This window comes from Balearica regulorum, chromosome 2, assembly GCF_011004875.1.
Source record: "Balearica regulorum gibbericeps isolate bBalReg1 chromosome 2, bBalReg1.pri, whole genome shotgun sequence".
NCBI classification, from domain to species: Eukaryota; Metazoa; Chordata; class Aves; order Gruiformes; family Gruidae; genus Balearica; species Balearica regulorum.
The window spans coordinates 139,585,674-139,604,661 of NC_046185.1; the positions used below are offsets into that span (position 1 = coordinate 139,585,674).

The 18,988-nt window shown below is 47.5% G+C and overlaps 1 protein-coding gene across 2 annotated transcripts in view; it reads right to left on the minus strand.

Moving 5' to 3' along the window:
• The window catches only part of NXPH1 (neurexophilin 1), a 148,046-nt gene extending 130,374 nt beyond the window's left edge, over positions 1 to 17,672 (minus strand). The window contains exons 1-2 of one of the 2 annotated variants that reach the window (XM_075746122.1): positions 17,413 to 17,672; positions 16,293 to 16,454 (exon numbers count right to left, since the gene is read on the minus strand). In XM_075746122.1, coding sequence (XP_075602237.1) covers positions 16,293 to 16,346 — 54 coding nt within the window. In that variant the 5' untranslated portion in view covers positions 16,347 to 16,454; positions 17,413 to 17,672. Of the gene's footprint in view, positions 1 to 16,292; positions 16,455 to 17,159 lie in introns of both variants that reach the window. The other variant, XM_075746121.1, reaches the window with a different exon arrangement.
• Between the last annotated feature and the right edge of the window lie 1,316 nt (positions 17,673 to 18,988).

The window sequence follows — 18,988 nt, forward strand, 5'->3', positions numbered from 1 at the left end:
ATAACCTATTCATGCTTCAGCTCTGCAAAACAGAATTCACTTTATTCAGCCCATAAAGCTAGATGCACCAAGCTAGAACATCCCTGCAATCCTTGCTCCTGATGTCCTAGACTAATAAAATAAGATACTGGAGCCAAGTTCTCCTATCTTTTTCCTGACAGTTCCTGCTGGTGCACTGAGGATGAAGAGGCAGCTAGACATAAAGAGAGCATGTAGTAGTTTGTTGATAGATTTTTATGGGGAGTGATAGATACAAACCATTAAACAAAACCAATTATAAGCTCAAAACTAATGGATGGGGAATAAGGGTGATGGCCTGTAAATTGTTAACTTGTTTCAAGTTACCAATATACATCCATGGCTAACCATGAGAATTGCTCTTAGGGGAAAAAAAAAAAAAAGTCTTCAGGATGTTGGGCATATAAACAGCTTTCTAGAAGTAATTAATTAACTGTGCTATGACAGACCAACGGGGGGGAGCAGTTTAAAATGCAAGGACAAGAATTGGCCTTGAACATAGTTGTGAAGATAAAGGAGGTCCAGCAAGCAGAATAAAAACAGGAAAGCACAAGACTGCTTATGCTTAGCGTTAGCTATTTTGGAAGATCTTCCAGGCTAGGTCCAGAAGGTGCCTCTAATCACTACAGTGAAGTGCTCGCTCTCTCAGTCCAAGGGACCTATCAGGGTTGATAACCTGGAATTAGATACCCACAGATCCCTGCTGGGAGAAGTCTTCTGAAAGTGTAATTCACAGAAGCCACTAAAGAGTCCAAACTAAGCAACCAAAGGAAAACAAGGTATGAACTTAAACACTTTCTGACATTTTTGAGGCATAAACTGTTCCTAGAATTAGGCACCTTATTTTACTGTTGCTAATGTGCCCAATGGATAGAGCTAGCAAGACAACATAATTTCAACTTTCTGGTTCAAGAATTCACTTCACCTCAGAATTAAGCTTTTTTTTTTTTTTTTATACAGGGCTCTGAAAATCTGAAGGGCTTCTACTATGAATGAATTCATACACATCGGGCCAAAGAGCAAGAGAGAAAGACTTAATACCACAAACATTTTATAACTTACCTACAAGGAGATCCTGTTTCTTGAGTGAAGGAGAACCTGAATGTATTAAACCAAGCAGAATAAAATGAATAAGGAAAAAAAACCAAGAAAATCTCCCAGATCATTCCACTGGGCAGAAGAAATTACCTCAGAATTGTGAGGTTTGGGTACACACTTTCTGAAGCAGAGAAAGAAGTATGAATCTCTTAAATCCATAGCAAGGGCTTCAGCCACTGAGCTAACGAAAAAAACCCATGGATGGGGAGCAAAGGAAAAGCAGTGTGACCCTACCATATCTTTTGTAAGTCTAGGGTGTTACAGACCCAGCTGGAACTACTTCCCAACAGCCAGCATTGCTCTATTTTTTGCTTTCATGTGCCTCTGTGAGTCAAGAGCATGATTGCTAGAGAAGTTATGGTATTTTAGGCTGCAGTGGTGGCATTTAAGCTCAAAAATAACCCAGAAGTCTCACAGCTGATACTAATTCTGCTGTAAGTGATAGCTGAATGCGAGGTGCAGTCGTTTATCTGGGAGCAGAGCTTAGCTGCATGTTGTTAGCTTCTTACAACTGACTAATAGGATGCTTGAATGTGTGACTGAAGCTGACAGCTGAGCCCAGGATGATCAAAACAAGATTGCTATGGTCTGACTTATACCAGCCATGGGAAAAGTACTGTACAGTGAGGACATGCACACTGAAAAATGTCCAAAGATTATATTCAGAGTGTCATGAACTGAAATCACCACACTAAGGAAAACCAGAGCTTGAGTGCATGCTTAATGTGAAGTAATTATGAAGTAATTGAATATCAAGTAGTTAACCAATTAAAGCTAGAAGCTGTAATAAAAGACAACAAAGATGAAGAATAAAGAATATTGAATGCAAGAGAAACTTTCTGCACAGTCATTTCATTGGACATTTGCAATGTTTCTGTACTGTGCCCAATGGCAGTAATACTATATGAGCAAAAAAACCCCAAGTGAAGAGTTCAGCCTCAAACCAAGCCTGTGACTGAAGTCAGTCTTAGGTTTGTGGGTAACACTAACTCAGTCACTAAGTACCAGATGCCATGTAAATAATTCTTAAGTAGCCAAGAATGAAATGGAGCTCCAGGCTTAGAGGAGACAGACTGTCTTAGAAATAGACATCGAAAGAGAAAAGACTGCGAAAGCTAAGCAATTGGGACAGGATGAATCTTTATTCAGATTCTGTTGTTTTATTTGAGATTTTGTTTTGATTTCTAAGAAGGAATTTGCACTGGGATTGCCTTTTGATTACTGTACTTATTTCTATGCAACTTCAGTGACTCATTCATATTTTAGAACCAACAGGATTTCATTAAAGATGAAATTTTTCTCTTTCTTCAGGCATGAGAGCTAATAACACACATTCCTTACCATTCCCAACAAGTCCTCTAGCAAAAGTAGAGATGACCATAGCAAACATTCCTTAGGTACTAAACAGGTCAAACCATACGATTTTTAAAAAAGGTAGCTTCTATATCATATTTACCTATCATGAAAGCAAATAAAAGAGCATAACCTCAAGTTTATTTTTATAACCATTGGAGCTCACATGTATGCTGACATTTCTGCTAAGAATTCTCTACCTAAGCAGTGATACATTTAACATTGTTAAGTAACCTGAAAATTACTTCCATTGTCAAAGAGAACTACTTCAATTAAAAAAAAAAAAAAAAAAAAAAAAAAAGCTGAGTCCATTTTCTATCAGTCCATCTTTATGACAGCTTTTGTTTCCTAAATACGTACTCAGAAGGCATTGGAAACTAGGATAAATTTATCAATGTAATTTCAGTTGGGTAGATTTTCCATCCCCACCGGGCATATTTATTGGAATCTGACTGTAGCTGGTCACATTATTAATAGCAAACAATTTCTTTGATTAATTTACCCTACATTTCTCTTCATGAAATAGCCTCTCCCATTCTGATTTCTGGTTTTTTTTTATTCATGATCATTCAGTGAATGTTTTCAGCATATTTTAGTCTGGAGTTTGTTTGGGAGCTCTTTGCTTCATCTAATCACAATGATTATTTCTTTACTGGAGATAGTGTGACTTGAAATCTTCAGTTAGTATTGTCTTTCTTTGTTCCCCTAATTGACTTTGCCACTGTAAGTGTAGTATCAGGAACACTTCTGATGTGGTTAATGAACATCTAGTATTACGTTCGAATCACTGACTTACCAAGGGATGCATAAATCCCTATGGAAACAATCCTTCTCTAAACATTCATCAGACAAAACAAGTTTACACAGGTGTATGTTGAAAAATTAAAGGCTTCTGAGGAGAGAGAACTTTTATAGGTGGATCCTCATGCTATTATCCCAACTCATTTCAAGCCGCTCCCTTGTTTTCCTGTGATGTGTTTTCCCAACACAGAATGATCCTTCATCCATTACTCTAACCACCACATGATCAGCTGCAGTTGAGACAAGGACAAAAGGGCAACATGGACCATGGACCATAGGCGCAAGTAGTCTGCAAAATAAGAATTATGGGATGTACAAGCAATGAGTTTGCTATTTTCATGTAAGTTATTAATATAGATCCACTGTAAGTAGTCTTTTCTAAACATGCTTAAGAGAGAATTATTCCAAACAACTCTACTGTTTTTGAGGTCCTAACAAAAAGGCACGGCACAGAAAATTCCAAGAATTCAGGGATTAATCTTAAATCAATCATGCAAGGTGCACCATACTTAAAGAGGGCTAAGTGAAAATACTGTCTTAGACTCAGTCTAATTTCTCCATTAATAGGCAGAGTTGGAGTAGAAAAAAAACTTCCATAGTGGCCCTCTAGAACCATCACATTCCCACCAATGAACAGCTTTTCCTGATGAAGATGTGAGCACATATGCCTCTCATTACTTGAAGTGTTTTACAGGTCAGGAGCAACAGAAATGTAGGTGCAAATTTAGGGAATGTAAAATACATGAGCCAAATTGAGTCAGGGACCTGCCCAGCTGGCTGAATGTTAGCCTGAATCAACAGGCTAGCGAAGTCACAGCTCCACCTGTTGAGCTAAAGCAAATCATCCGCCTATAAAGGCTGGTAGAACAGATTTTTTTTTTTTAATTCCCCCCCCCGAACATAGATCACTAACCCTGTGCCACTTGGATAAAACAAAACATAAAAGTTTAGGGAGAAATCATGTAGTCATTACTCTAGGTGAAGGAGTACTGTAGTCATTGAGCGATTCTGCCAGAGAAAAAAAAGGACTTGGATCTAAAGGAAGGGTCTCATGGCAGACCAAAGACAGGCTGGCATTCTTCTCAGTAAGTTTACCAAAGCATACCATGATGACAGAAACAATGCTAGAAATGCAAGTGTACAGAGCCCGCTCAGCTATTTCTAACTTCACAGGAGACTAAATTGCTCAGACTAAAGGCTGTGAATACCACATAGCCATACATAGGTATTCTTTCACATTTATTAGAAATGCCTAGTTCTTCCTTCCTGTGCTAGCTATGAACAGCCAATTCACACAAAGCAACTCAAGCTAAAATGTAATGAAATATCATTCCCAACCACCTGATAAAAATGGAAATATTTATCAAGCTAAGGACACCATTTTATGACCAGAGAAATCAATTGAAAAGTTCTCATGAGTCTGAATGGTCGTGAATCTTGTTTCTTGTGGAAGAATAAATAAGGGTACATTTTTTGCCTTACATGGTCACCATTCAAGTGCATATTTCTATTTAAAGGAAAAAAAATCTGCAGTGGTCTGCAAAAAATGTACATCAGTAGCAGTTACGCTTCAGATCCAGAGCACAGATATAATACTGCGTACAGGCCACACATGGCTTTCTCAGATATGCCACCATTCGCGTCTCTTTATAATTCTAGAAAACAGTAAGTGGTGGTGCCTGAATACTTCAAAAACATGTTTACAAAAAAAAAAAAAAGGCAAATAAATTACCTATTATTTGAAAAGCTTAACTTTGGTTTCATTTCAAAGACAAAGATATTTTGCAGACTATTTCTTCAGAAACTGATTCATTATTCAGAATAAGTCACAAACCATGATTCCAAAGATCCAGAATTAAGTAAAAAAATAATTATTATCCAATAATTAATGCATAAATTTTTATTATCCAATTAATTATTACACAATAATAAGAAATAAAATATGTTTAGGATAAGGGATGGTGGGTAATGTAATGCTTGCTTATAAGAATAATACTGTAATAGATCCTAAGTAGCCCAGAGGTAAATTCAGCAAGTTCTTGGCAAAAATATTACTTTGTAACATTTATAAAAATATAGATGTGTGATCTGTTCTGTCATGGAAGAATAAAATTTTAGATCCTAAAAACTGAAATGCAAAAACCTTATGGCGTTTGCTTTCTTATGGTCCTAGTTCAGTAAAGCACTGAAGCATACGTGAGTGAGTCTCCTGACTTTAGTTAAGCTTGTGTTTTGCTTCTAAAAAGTAGTTGCAAACCATCTACTCTGAAGGGCCTGCTACAACCCCACAATTTCAGAATATTCTATAAAATGTTGAAGAATAAAAGCAGCACTCACACCTCCTCTAATGTACTTAGTCACACATTTCCATATTCATTTGGATTGCATTAAACTGAAAGACTGAACCATATCATTACAATCTGCTAATCCACCCAATACCTTTTCCAAGACTCACACTCCGCTCTAGCTAGCAAATATTCTGTGCATTCAGGATGCAAATGCAAGCTACATTCTGATATACTTCTAATTCTGTGGGATAGTATCTTATTCCAAAGACTAGTGCTAGTCGAGCCAGCAGAGCTGCTCACAGAGTAAGGAGGTACATGGCAAGAGGTACCACCATTCGATTCAGTAGAAAGAAGCTGAAGATACCACAGATGGTTCGCACAGAGCACTGTCTTACCGAGGGCCAGATGATATTGTTCCTTACTCACTCCAAGTGACCACTCACAAAAGTGGCTCCACTGAAGTTGTGGATATCCTTTGTGCAAGTATCTGCTCAAACTTTATAATTCAGATATTAGAAAGCAGTGTTACTAAAGGGTCATGCTCTTGCACCTCTGCAACGTGTGCTACACTACCATCTACTACAAGCAAGTCAATTAAGCAAATGGGACTGTTTGTGAAAGCAGGGAGAACAAGTAAGTAGGAATATAAAATTGTGGGCCCTGTTAAGGTAATATCCATTACAGATTAAGGCAGCGGGATGGATCCCCTCTTTTTTATGGTGAAGGTTTTGATGTACTATTTATTATGCACATCTTTTATGTCGCATCTCTGTATTTGCACTCCTCCTTATTTCCCTGCTCTTTAAAGACCTGTTCACTCAGCAATTGTCCTCCATAAAGCTACAGTATTATCACTGTGTTTTACCTAGCAATATTGCTTACAAAATCTTCTTAAGGTGCAAAGCGTTCCCCACATAAACATTAAGAAAAAAATCTGTATGCAATACAGAGTAGCTACAGAAAGTGACAACAGAAATTATTCTAAATTAGAGTCAAATTACAGACTAACATTCTGATTTTAGACAGACCAATATTTTACAATATTGCTATTGACTGTGCAAGAACCGTGAGCACACAGCTTTAATATTATTCCTATTTTAAGTCCATACTTTCTTTTGTAAGAACTCAAATGCTATGGATGAGATTGTAAATATAAAAAGCAGTCCATTAATTTTATATAAACAGTTTTATATACCTGAAGGCCTATGAAAACATTTCTTGACAAAATAGCTTAGCAGAAGAATTGTTTTTCTAAAGCTCAATCAAGAATGGCTTATAAAAATGAGTGTGCAGATAAATATTGTGGTACAGGTGGCCTGAACTATCCATAACAGAAATTCCATTAGTTAAAAAATTTTAAGAGCTGCCAATTACACTTTCAATTTGAAGTGGCATCTGAATAATGACAAGCAATCCTCAGTGACAGAAATGGTCTACTTAGTATTCAACAGGAGACAGAATCTGTCCTCCTCTCACAAGCAAACCGTTGATTTACATAGGAATCCTACCTTGTATAACACTGCAGGATCAGGCCATAGGATCTGCTGGATAGGAGCCTTTGGTTCCAAGTAGTGCTCTCAGTATATGGCTAGAATGTGTCTTCTTCTTTTTCTTTTTCCTTTTACCCAATGGCTTCTATGCACCTCTAAGACAAATGCACGAAATACTGTGCCAGCTGAAAACTCACTCCCATATAATGCAGGACTGACATGGGAGGGGCAGGAGGGGCAGGGGCATAAGACGTGCTAGTCACTAATCATCTGTAATGTTACTTACATTATTTCTGGCAGTATGCAGTGTCAGGCAGAATCACTATATTCACAGGGCCAGATCCAAAACTACTGGAATTGTCAGAAATCACCACTGAGTACAGGGATTTCTAAATCAAAGCATCAGTTGGTCTAATTAGGACGGTAAGTAGCATCTTCTGTTTTTCAACTGAGGATGTTGTATTAGTTAGATTTTAAGTGACTCTTTACTTTTCTTCCTAAATAAATCAGATAAATTTAATACATCTAATTTATATATATATATATAAATATATATGTGTCATATTTTAATTACAGGTGATTCCCAGAACTGAGGCTACTAGATCACTTCTTTCCTGCTATTATTTTGACTGCCAGCTAAAAGGAGTCTGCTGAGCCTGGGGATCCTGACCAGCTATGACCAAAGTTTAAGGAAATATACAAAGAAATAACATAGGCATATTTTACTTATCGGTTTTTCAAAAGTTCAGCAGAAAAACAGAACAATCACAAGCGCACACAATAAGAAACAACCAGGCTACGCACACAAAGAAACAACCAGGCTCTTTGTCCTTCAGTTTTTGCATCAAGTATGGATTAGAAAATGAAATTTGAGGAAAATAGGGCACTAGTATCATTATAATTTGGTAGGGTCCCAGAAAGCAAAAAAAAAAAAAAGCCTAATTTCTCCCCCCCCCCCCCCTTCAACAATCTGCAGATGTGGAAAGAGCAGATCATCTTTCCATGCATTGGTCAAATGGTCATCAAAGTGACAAAACAGTTTAACAGAAGAGGTAATACCTCAGAGGGCACTCACAAAACTAACAAACACGTCAATGGACAGGACAGAGACCAACTAGTGGAGAAATCATTTCACAGTAGACACAGGGAACAAGGAAGAAAATATTACTAAACCACTCTTTGGAGAGGAAAAGATAGGGCACCTGGAGAGATGGATGCAGTGTGCAAGGCAGATGAACGTCCCTGAGACATTTTTCACTAGTTGGACTGCGAGACGCTGACATTAATGAGAGTGGCATTTGGAAGATAAAAGCAATATCTCTGAAGCAGACAATACAGTTTCCAGGCACCATGCATGGGGACATGCTGTAATCAAAAGGGACTGGAAAATGTTCACATCTAGCAAAAGCATTACAATTGCTACTGATATTCATGGGATAATATGGATCAGGAATAAATGGCTTATGTTTTTTTCTGGAGGGTTGGTGGGGATTGTGGGTTGTTTTTCCTCTCAGCCCAGTCAATTCCCATCACATTCCTTTATTGAAGGACTCTCCATCAATCATCCACTTATACCTGCCTTGTCAAAAGTCAGTGTTTCATTGACAAGTGCTTTTCAGGCAGAAGTCCTCTAGAGGACAGCTCTGTCAATAGTGAGTGGGGATTTACAGGGTTGGAGGCACTTGCCTGCGATTATCTCTTCTTGAGAGCAAGGAGGGAGCTGGGAGATACCCTGAGCGCTGGCTGTTGGGACACAAGCAAGTGGAGGGAGCAAGATCTGGCTGCCCCTCACAAGGTGTCTCAGGGTGCCTCTACACCAAAAATGACATCAACTATGTCTGAGAGCCACTTCTTCCATGACCCAGGAGATACGAAGTGTCATTATTAATTAGTCACTCCCTGCTCTCATGCCTCCGTGTTAGCTGTGTCCCACAGCCCATTTTGACCCTGACGCTCTCAAATGTCTCTGGTCTCACTGCAAAAGGAGAGGATGCTGTGGTCCTGGGATGGAATGAGACAAACCTGAGCATCCCAGAACAACTTTCCTGATCCCCATACTCATCCTGCTGGGGATCTTAGATAATTGAATCCAAGATCCCATCCCTGTTCCCTTCCACACTCAAGTATTGCCCCTCTGGTCAGTTTTTGCCCATAAAATAAAGGGGCTACTTCGCCATTAAAAGAAAGTCAGTCATCAGCAACAGTAAATATGTGGATCTGCTTGTCTACCCTTCTTCCTTCAGGAAAACTAACGCAGGCAATCAAACCCCAAGTCCAGAGCGGGTTTCGGGTGAGGTCTGAGCAGCAGAGCCCGAAACATTGCCTAGCCCGCGACAGGGCGTCTACGCAAGAGGAGTTTCCAGGGGCCGGCGTGGTCCCGGGCAGCGCACGGCGAACGGCGCCCACGCCGGGGCGGGGAGCGGGGCGGGGCGGGGGCCGGGCCGGGCGCTGTCCGCGGTGCTGGCGCCGCTGCCCGCCCGCCCCCGGGAGCTCTCCAAGGTGCCGCACGGCGTTGGCGCGGGGCTGGCGCTGCCGTGGGCGGCCGAAGCGGGGGCGGGGGGGGTGACGGTGCCCGCCCGGGGCCGGGCGGCGGGGCGCGGCGCGGCAGTCGCGGAGCAGAGCACCTCAAAGTCAGCCTTGTCCCAGTCCGTCTGCAAGCCCTTGTCCGCTCTCCCCGCAGCGCTTGCACTAGCTGTCCGCGGCTCGAAACATTCGGCATTTCCGACAGAAGGGAGAAAAAACACACTTAAAAAAAAAAAAAATTAAAAATCACGTGGAGTAATTGTGCACTGAAGAAAGTTTTAGACGCGGATCCAGTAACGAACAGGAAAGTGGGAACCCAAACTAACCAGATATGTGATAAAGACAAGCTCTTTCTGCTTCCTCTTTAATGCTGCATGCAGGGAGAGCAGCTCCAAGTGTGAAGGTGCCCATGTCCTCGTCCTGCTGCAGAGTTCCGAGCACCTCCCGGTTGTCCTTCAGTACTGTCTCTTTCTCTCTCCTCTTCGACTTAAAATTTTAAAGAGAAGGGGGAAGTAGTAGAAGAAAGCTGACTGAATCCCTCCTTTAATCACAAACAAGCCCAGCAAGATGGATTCTGGGAAAAGAAGCTGTATTCCTAAGCAGCGACCGGTGTCACAGTAGTTAAAATAGAACAGAAAAGCCTCTCACAAAGTCAATGCTTATGCAGATGAGGCGACATAAGAGCTTTTATCTCTCGTGGGCTTAGTGAATTTCTAATTTGCCCAAAGAAGCCCTAGAGGAATGAGGAAGAAAGGGCGGGAATATTGGGATTGCTAGTAGTAACTAACATTACCCTGCTCTGGATTGTCGCCTAGAAATACACTAAAAATGAGGGGATCCAGCGCCATTGTCCCAGCCGAGTTATTTCTCTTGACCTTCGGCTTTGTCCATCCAGGCTGAACAAACTTCCTGCAATAAGCATCACCACTGCTCTCTGCCCGACACACAACTTTGGTCTGTCTAGGTCATGGAAATGGAAAAAGGATGAGAGGCGGTTTCCCCTCCAACAGAAGGGCACTCGCAGAAGTTTAAACAACAATCAGAAAAACGTAGGGTTAAACAATAAACTAGGAAATATGCTGTCCTGTTGAATAGAGGGCAGTTTCCACAGCATTGAGAACCCGCCAATATATATCATATCAATAAAAAGGAGCTCTTCGAAAGCTTGCATAGTAATTGAGATTGGAGATCTTTTTTGATATGGGTTGGCATTTCCTCATATCAATCTGACAGAGCCAACTCAGGAAATTGCTGGTAATATTCATCTGGGGAGCACTTTCATTAAACGTAATTCATTCGACTTTCACAATAAATTGAGTGACATCCTTACAGCAGAACCTTTTTATCCTTGATGAAGTGCTTGCCAGCCTTTGGTTTTCCACTTTATTGTCACATTCCTTAAAGCAGAATCGTCAACATGTCAATCTGCTACATGAAAAAAATGCTAAAGCTGTATTTACAAAGCACCCAGGAGGTGGTTTAATGCTGACTTACAAGAAGAGCGAGTTCGGTGTTAAACTATCTGATAAATCACAGCATAACTTCACCAAAGCCCAATCGGGAGAACTGAAGCCAATCCTAGGGAGGGAAGGATGGCTCATACACTCATTTTCTCCAAGTGCTGGCTATTCCGAGCAATTGGTTTCTTAACCTGCTTCACCGCACTTTCCAAGACGACTGGGAAATTGGCTTTTTGTTAATTAAAATGGCGGGTTAGAGATGCAGAGAAATATTAAAGAGCTTAAAATGGATACCTCTAGGTACCGACTTGGAAGATTTGGCTAGTCAAAGAGAGGCGGGGATATTGGATTATATTCAGGTACCTCCCTAAAAGGTGAAATCTGTTCCAGACTGCTTTCTGCAGCGATTTAAGAAATGAAAATAGTGTGTACTAAGCATCAGGAAAGAGAAATTTCAGTGCAGGAAAACCCCTTCTTAAACTCCTAGCACAGGTCCGTGGTGATTAGGAAGGAAGGAAGTCCCAGAAAAAAATGCACCGTCCTCCGTTTAAGGAAAAAAAAAAAACACCAAAAAAACCAACAAAAAAACCACCAACAATCCAGCAGCGCAGATAAGTTTGTTTCGCCTACATGAGATCCGAGTCCGGTTGCTATTCCCGTGCCCTACCTTCCGAAAGGGATATTATTGCCCCTACACCACCGCGAAAGAGTCTCAAACTCGTTCAGCAAGAGAGAGTGGGATCGTCTCAAGGCTACGTAAACTCTCTCGCACAAAAAGGCACTTCTCTCCCTCCGCGCCAAAATGCTCCCCCCCCCCCCCCCCCCCCCCCGCCTTCGACATCAAATCGAAAATTGCAAGAAATCGCTTATTTGGGGGGGAAAAAGCAATAGCCCAATGCTTTCAGCACCAAATGCCTCTGCGTAAATATGTGACTATGATAGGACAACGCCTTGTCTCTCTTCTGGTTTTTGTTTTCTTTTATCTTCGCTGCCTACAGAGGTTTGGGGTTTTTTTTTTTCCTCCCATGACAAAGTAAGACACAATCAGCAACTATCTCTAAAAAAAAAAAGAAAGGAGAAAAAAAAAATCAACTTATCTTCACCGGCACGTGATATCTCTTCACTTTCTCCATAGCTTTCATTAACCCGGGTGAAATGACCGCAAACAGTGCGACACGGAGTAAAATTAAATGTACACAAACTCTGGAGCCACTAACCCCCTGTTTACCCCCTCAGCAAATACCGTACCAAGTGTGCCACCGCTGAGGACAATTATTATTCACGACATTTTTGCAGGAAAGCTCCGCTCGGCTGTCAGAAGGCCTCCAAACTACAGTGACAGTGTGGAACAGACCTTAAAATCCCAGCCCGGCCCGGGGAGGAGGTTGGCAGGCTGTTTCCAAGCCCCTCCGCCAGTGCCATCGCCCTGTAAAACAAGGTGCCCCGGCAGCCCCGCAGTTGTACTTCTCTGACAAAGCGCCGCGCAGAGAAGCTCCCCGCCCCCCCTCTGCGAAACGAACTGCTCGCAGCCCTCGTCGGGGGGTGAAAAATCCCCCCTCCGTTTGGTCTTGTGCTCCTTAAATTCCGCACGGAGTTAAAACGCTCAGCCACTTAGCTCTGGCGTATATCCTAATTTACAAACCCACCGGTGAAAGAAACACTTTGGTGGGAAAAGACGATGATCCGGAGGGGGCTGAAGGGGGAGAGATCCTTACCCTAGCAGCAAAGCTCCGACCGGTTTTAGTTCCGTACCCGCTGCTCCGGGTAAGGAGTACCTAAGCACTGAGCTGAAGTCTCTTCAAGCCAGGGTGATCCCAGCCACAGAGGCTCATGTTACCATTCCTTGCTTGTACCGTGTGGGAAGTTCCCCCTAGAGCATGTGAAGGCAGAGCCTGGCAACACGTTATGGGGGGGTACAATCCTGCAATCTGCAAGGCGTTTTGCCGCCCGGCGCCCTGAGTTTGCCGGAGGGGTGCACAGGATCTGCCCGGCGGCCGGGGAAGCGGCAGGACGGGGCGATCGCCCGCCGCCGCCGGGAGCTGCCGGCCAGGAGCCCGCCGGTCCCCGCCCGCAGGAAGGGACTCCTTAGCAGCCGGTACGGAAATGACCTGCCTCCTCTTTTTTGGGCCATGCTTGACCGGTCCCACTGAGAAATAACTAGTTAGGATCCTTGCCGTCTTTGCCAGCAGCCCGCGCGTTTTGTAGTAGATTGTACAGCACGTTGCTTCCACTCAGGAAAAGAAAAAAAAAAGAAAAAAAAAAAAAAAAAGAAAGAAATAAGAAGAAAAGAAACAGCCTGGCGCTTCATTGTCCTGTGGTGTCGGACTGGAAATTCACCGGCAGCTAGGCAGGAATTAAACGAGAAGGTTTCCATTAAGGGAGTGGTGTAAAACTCCCATGTCTTTCTAAACAGACAAGGCTCAAACCTAAGAGTCTACGATCTCCTAGTGGTTTTTTGTTTCTTAATATTAACGTGCCTCCTTAATGACGATTTTGAGCTCGGCACCGCACTGTTAGTTAAGAAAACATTATCCATTAGAATAGGACTAAGATGCTTTTGAAAGAACAGCGGTGGAGTCTTGTCGTAAATAAGAGCGAGTGTAGCTGTTCGACCACTTCCTGCAGATCTCTAAATCTGAAGAAACAAAGTAACTGCAAGTCTTTAAAGGTTAACTCCTAATTCTACCAAATAAGTACTAAGTTACCCGTTTAGGCCAAAGGAAATGCACTTCCACTGCAAATCAAATATAACATTTTCAATACACTGCACAGCTCGAAACAAGGAGAAAATGCATGTCTCGCAGAGGCTAACTAATGTTCTTATCAATAAACATAATACGGCGAACCATCTCTACCCCAGCAAAATTCCTACTCGTTCTGGTCGGCCGTGACCTCTATAAATTTCAGGCAATAAGGCTGGATGGCATATGGCTCTATTAAAAAGAGGGAGAAAAGCAGAAGCACTTTTTTTCCCAGGTTTCATTAGAAAGAGGTTTAAGGGGGGGGGGGGGGGGGAAGGCAAAGAAAAAAAGCAGCAGTGGTTTGCTGGGTGAAGAAAAATTACAAGCCAGCGAATGTCTGTAAATGGGTGACTTCGAGGCAGCCGAGCCTTGCTGCGGCTGTTCACTCTCACTGACCACCGCCTAGCTCCGGCGGAAGGCAAACGGGCGATTTTCCCTCTCCCCTATATTATTAACCCCTCTCAAAAAGGAGTTTTTTAACAAACTCGGTAGGAAACTGGTTGTGCTGCCATTTCATTTACCCTTCCTAACAAGTTGGGTATTGAAAATTTAATTCCTAATTGAAACTGCTCGAGTCCACCCAGCGCGACGCGCACACACGGATAGGCACAACAAAGTGCTGCACCTTGCTGGTTTGTGGCACCGCATTAAAGCTTTAATCTAAACTTCACGCTTCAATGCTAATAAACAGTTTATTAGCACGCGTTGGCCTAATGCAAACTTTCAGAGTCACTCCCTAAATACAGAGAATAGGGAGAGATTGGCATAAACGTGGAAGTATGGACTCAGAAAGGAGAATCGTGTTAGACAGGGGAATCCTCTGGATCCCCCCCCCGAGTGTTTTGGCAGAAGACAGCCCAGCCGAAGAGCGCATCCCCTCCTCCTAGCTTGTCTTTTATTCCCATTTGGGTTGGTGTTTGTTTTGGTTCGGTTTGGGGTTTTTTGTATTATATTTCGCATTGTTTCGAGGGAAACTGGAAAATCGTCTCCTTACTCTGCAATGCCAAGCCCTCGGAAAAAAAAAAAAAAAAAAGCATTCAGGTAATGAAGTCTGTAACTAAACGGTAATTGAATCAGCATAATTTGCACACTGAATGGTTTTCAAATGCTCCCAGTTTACAATTAAAGGAGAATTAATGCGCTTGTTGTTCAGACTGCAGCGCATTAGAATAAATCCAGCACTGTTGTTGTAATGAGTCGAGAGCAGTTTAACTGCCAGCAAACACATTTAAAATTTAACACGACGTATCGATCTCGCTCCGGCTTTTTGATAGATTTTTTTGCCGCGCACTTTTCTCCCCACTTCCATCCTCCCCCCCCCGCCCCCCCCCCCCCCCCGGCTATAAAATTCGCGGGGAGGAGAGACGCCCGCGGCAGACGTGGCACTGCCCGGCGATGGCCGGGGGTCCCAGGCGGGAACCACGTCGGGCGGGTGCGGGCCGGGCCGGGCCGGGCCGGGCCGGGCACGACCCCCGGCGCTGCGCGGCCGCGCTGGGCGCTACGCGGCCGCGGGAGGAGCGCGCCGCCCGGCCTGCCCCCCCCCACCCCCCCGCCCGGGCCCGCTCGGGATTGGCTGCCCCGTCTTCGGCCGCGCCGCGCTGCCCCGCAGCGCCCCCAGGCGGCGTGTCCGCGCCAGCGCAGGGAGCGGCGGCGCAGGCAGCACCCGGCGGCCGCGGAGCCGGAGCCGGAGCCGGAGCCGGAGCCGGAGCCGGAGCCGGAGCCAGGCGGTCGCGTCCCCCGGCACGGCCGCCGGGGTGCTTCTCTCGGCTGCCCTCCTGGAAAAGGGGCTTTTCCCTCCCCCGCCGCCACGGGGACGAGCTCCTACCAAGCGTTTGCCTGCAGGCGAAGCGAGCGTACGGGCTGCAATGGAGCAGCCTGCCTTGTTTTTGTTCCTTGCGATCGTAGAGGGAATAAAGCGTTTGTTAAAAGAGATAACGCCGCTGTTTACTCGTGTTCCCCCGGTAATCTTAAAGGAGATTTGCTACGAAAGTCAATGACACTCCACGCGGAAAATACTAGCTGTGCTCGTCACCGAGTGCCTGCACGCCTGTGCCGCGCCGCCCGTAGTGGCACGCTGGGGGGGGGGGTCCCTTGCGGAGGGGCTCCCACCCTCAGGAGGGAGCAGAGGGCCAGAAGTTGCCTCCAGCCCACAGCCTGGGCGGGCGCCCCCGCGGCGGCGCTCCGATGCCCCCGCAGGCACAGCGGTACCCGGGCCGGGAGGTGACACCGGGGCACCCGGCCCGGGAGCCCCCGACCCTACTCTCGCCCAAGCAGCGCACCCCTTCCCCGCGGAGGAGAAGTTACGGGTCTGCCTTCCCCCGCGCCCCGCCGAGAGCTCCCGGCCGAGCCCCGCGCTTCACCGCTCCGGCCCCCGGCCCGACCCCGGGAGGACGGGGCAGGGCTGGCTGCGGGGCGCCGGTAGTTGCCGTGAGTTTGTTCGTTCTCCGCCAGGCTGGTGCCTTCCTCCCCGCCGAGCTCCCCCCCCCTCCCCGGCCCGTGCGAGGGGCCGGGGGCACTCACCAGGTAGAGGGTGGGCTGCAGCAGAAGGACCGCGTACCAGTACACAGCCTGCATCCTCGCCGCTCAAACTTCCCCCGCGCTGCCTTCGCTGCCTCTTTGTTCCTTCCAGAACATAGATCCACCTGACATCCACTTTATAGAACAAGCAGAGCTCTCACCAGCCTAGACAAAAATGAAATTATAAACCCCATGACCACAAGACAAGGTTAGGCTCGAGACAAGGGGGGCAGAGAGGTGTGTAGGGAAGGGGGGGCGGGAGAGAAGGAGGAGATGGGGTGTGTTGGATGGGGGTGGGGGAAACGAAAAACGATTAAAATCGAGTTAATCCAGCGTCAGAGCAAAGTGATCGCACGGTCCGGGCTGGCTGCAGAGCGCTTGTAGGCAGCGCTCCCCGGCGCTCAGTCCTTTTACCGGGCGGGAGAGCCCCGTGGTGTGGGCTGGGACGGCCCGGGGGTGCCACCGCCAGCTCTGCCCTGCCTGCCTGCCTGCGCGCCCTCGGCGGGGAGCGGGCGGCAGCCGCCCGGCAGTTGGCCGCGAAGCCCCGGCAGCGCGCTGGAGAGCGGAGCGGCGCCGGAGCGGGGAGAAGGGGCAGGACACGCTGGTGTCGGGGCTCCGGATGCTCCTGGGCGCTCAAAGCCGAGGCGAAGAGCTTCGCCTCCGGGACCCCCGAGCAGGCTCTGCCTACCCCCACAAGCGCCCACCTCCCTCCGCCGCTCCTAAGGCGCGTCGTGCCGCGCCCGGGACAGGGACCGCGCCCCGGGGCGCCCCGACGTGCGCGGACCCCCATCCCCGGCCCCAGCCCTCCTCCGCCCCCGCGCCCCGCGGACAGCCCCGCCGCCGCGGGGGGGCCGCGGCGGGGATACGTACGGCGTGGGGGGTCCGACGGCGGCCGGGGCTCCGCGGGGTGCTCCATGGGCGAGCCTAGAGGGGCTGAGCGCCGCGGCGCAGCCCGCCGCCCCTGCGCATCTCCTCGCCGCGCTCCGCACCGAGGTGTCCCGCGGCCGCTGTGCATCCGGCGCAGGCACTGTCAGGGCGGCGGGCCGGCTGGCAGGCTCTCCCCCCCTCGCCTCCCCTTCTCCGCACACGGCCGCGCTCCGGCTCCGCCGAGCAGGACACTTACGGGAGGAGGGAGCTGCCCGGGCTGCCCGCTCGCCTTCGGCGGGGGGCGCGGGCAGGAGCGGCGGCACCGGCGCTCCGGGGCGTCCAGGGCGATTTGTCTCTATTAAAAATGACTTATTGGCCAGGGAGCGGCGAGCGCCTGCTATTTAACTTCAGATAAAATCTATCTGCAAAGACCTTGGCCGAGCATCTTAAAATAAAGCGCTGGAGCCGAGCACTGTCCGAGCCTCACTGCTTGGGGAGAGAGAAAGAGCGGCGGAGGGGGGAGGAGAGGGGGGGCTTGCCTGGCGAGGGGGGAAGGGAGGAGGGAGAAAGGGGAGTTTAGCGGCGTCCCATCCTCTCCTCTGAACGGGGTGATGAATCAGAGCCCTCCCCGGGCGGCGCGAGCTGCCTTGCGCTGCCCGCCCTGCCTGCCTTGCGCGCCCTGCCTGCCCTGCCCGCGCTGCCTGCCTCGTTGCCTGCCCTGTATGCGCTGCTTCCCTGCCCGGGCTGCCTGTGCTGCCTGCGCTGCCTGCCCTGCCCAGGCAGCTTGTCCTGCCCGTCCTGCCCGCGCTGCTGCCTGCCTCTGCCGGGGTGCCGGCGCTGCCCGCGCTGCCCGCGCTGCCCGCCCTGCTGCCGGCGCTGCCGCCTGGGGCACAGCCCCTTTCCCTCTCCGCCAGCCCGCGGGAGCCGGCTGTCTGCCCAGCGCCTGGAAGGAGCCTGGGAGAGCACGTCTTTCCTCTTTCTTTCCTTTCATTTCAGTTTTTCCGCCTGCCTCAGGGGTGTCCCGTGCAACGACAGCGCTGCCCAGCCTGTGAAGGCAGCGGCCGCCCGCAAACCAGGCACCGAGGCGGCGGGATCCTGGAGCAGAGCTGGGTGACGGCTGCGGGAGCCAGGCTCTGGGATGGAAGGGTTGTTGCTTCTCCCCCGCAAGCAGGAACCTGTAGCTGGACAGCCCCTCGCAGGGAAGCTGGAAAGCTCATCCCTGCCCGGTGCTGTGGCTAATGTCGCTAGCTGTCGTGCAAAGGGAAAGGTCTCATCGACCTTGTTTTCCTCCTTCTTTACAAGGAGTCCTATGGGGTTTTTCCTGCCCTCTTCCATCCCCCAAACCCTATCATTACCAGCGTGACATTGGGGCAGGGTAAAGGGCAGGATACCAACAGCACAGGATAGCCTTACCAGATGCCCAGCCTCAGATGAAAACTCAGATTTATCACCTCCCGAAGGGGAACCAAGAAGCAAGCCAGCATGCTGTACAGAGCGGGAAATAAGAGAGAAAAAGAGGACTTCAGTTGTCCTGCCAAATCCTCGCTTCCCTCAGAGCACATCCTGGTAATTAATATCTGCAATCTGAGGTTTCAGTACCAAGCTGTAAAATACTGTTTTAATCTGGGGGTCTGAGTTTGAAACACTGTAATAAAAGGGGAGCAGGGAAAGGAGAGGGAAGGTAATGAGTCCTCTTTGAAAGAGTGCACCAGAGCCTCCCCCATGTCCATTTCTGCTCCAAACACCTGGAAGATGGACACCTCCATATGTCTCCAGCACCATCGCTCTGCTAGACATGTGGGATGCACACGTCACAGCTTTGAGCAGAAGCG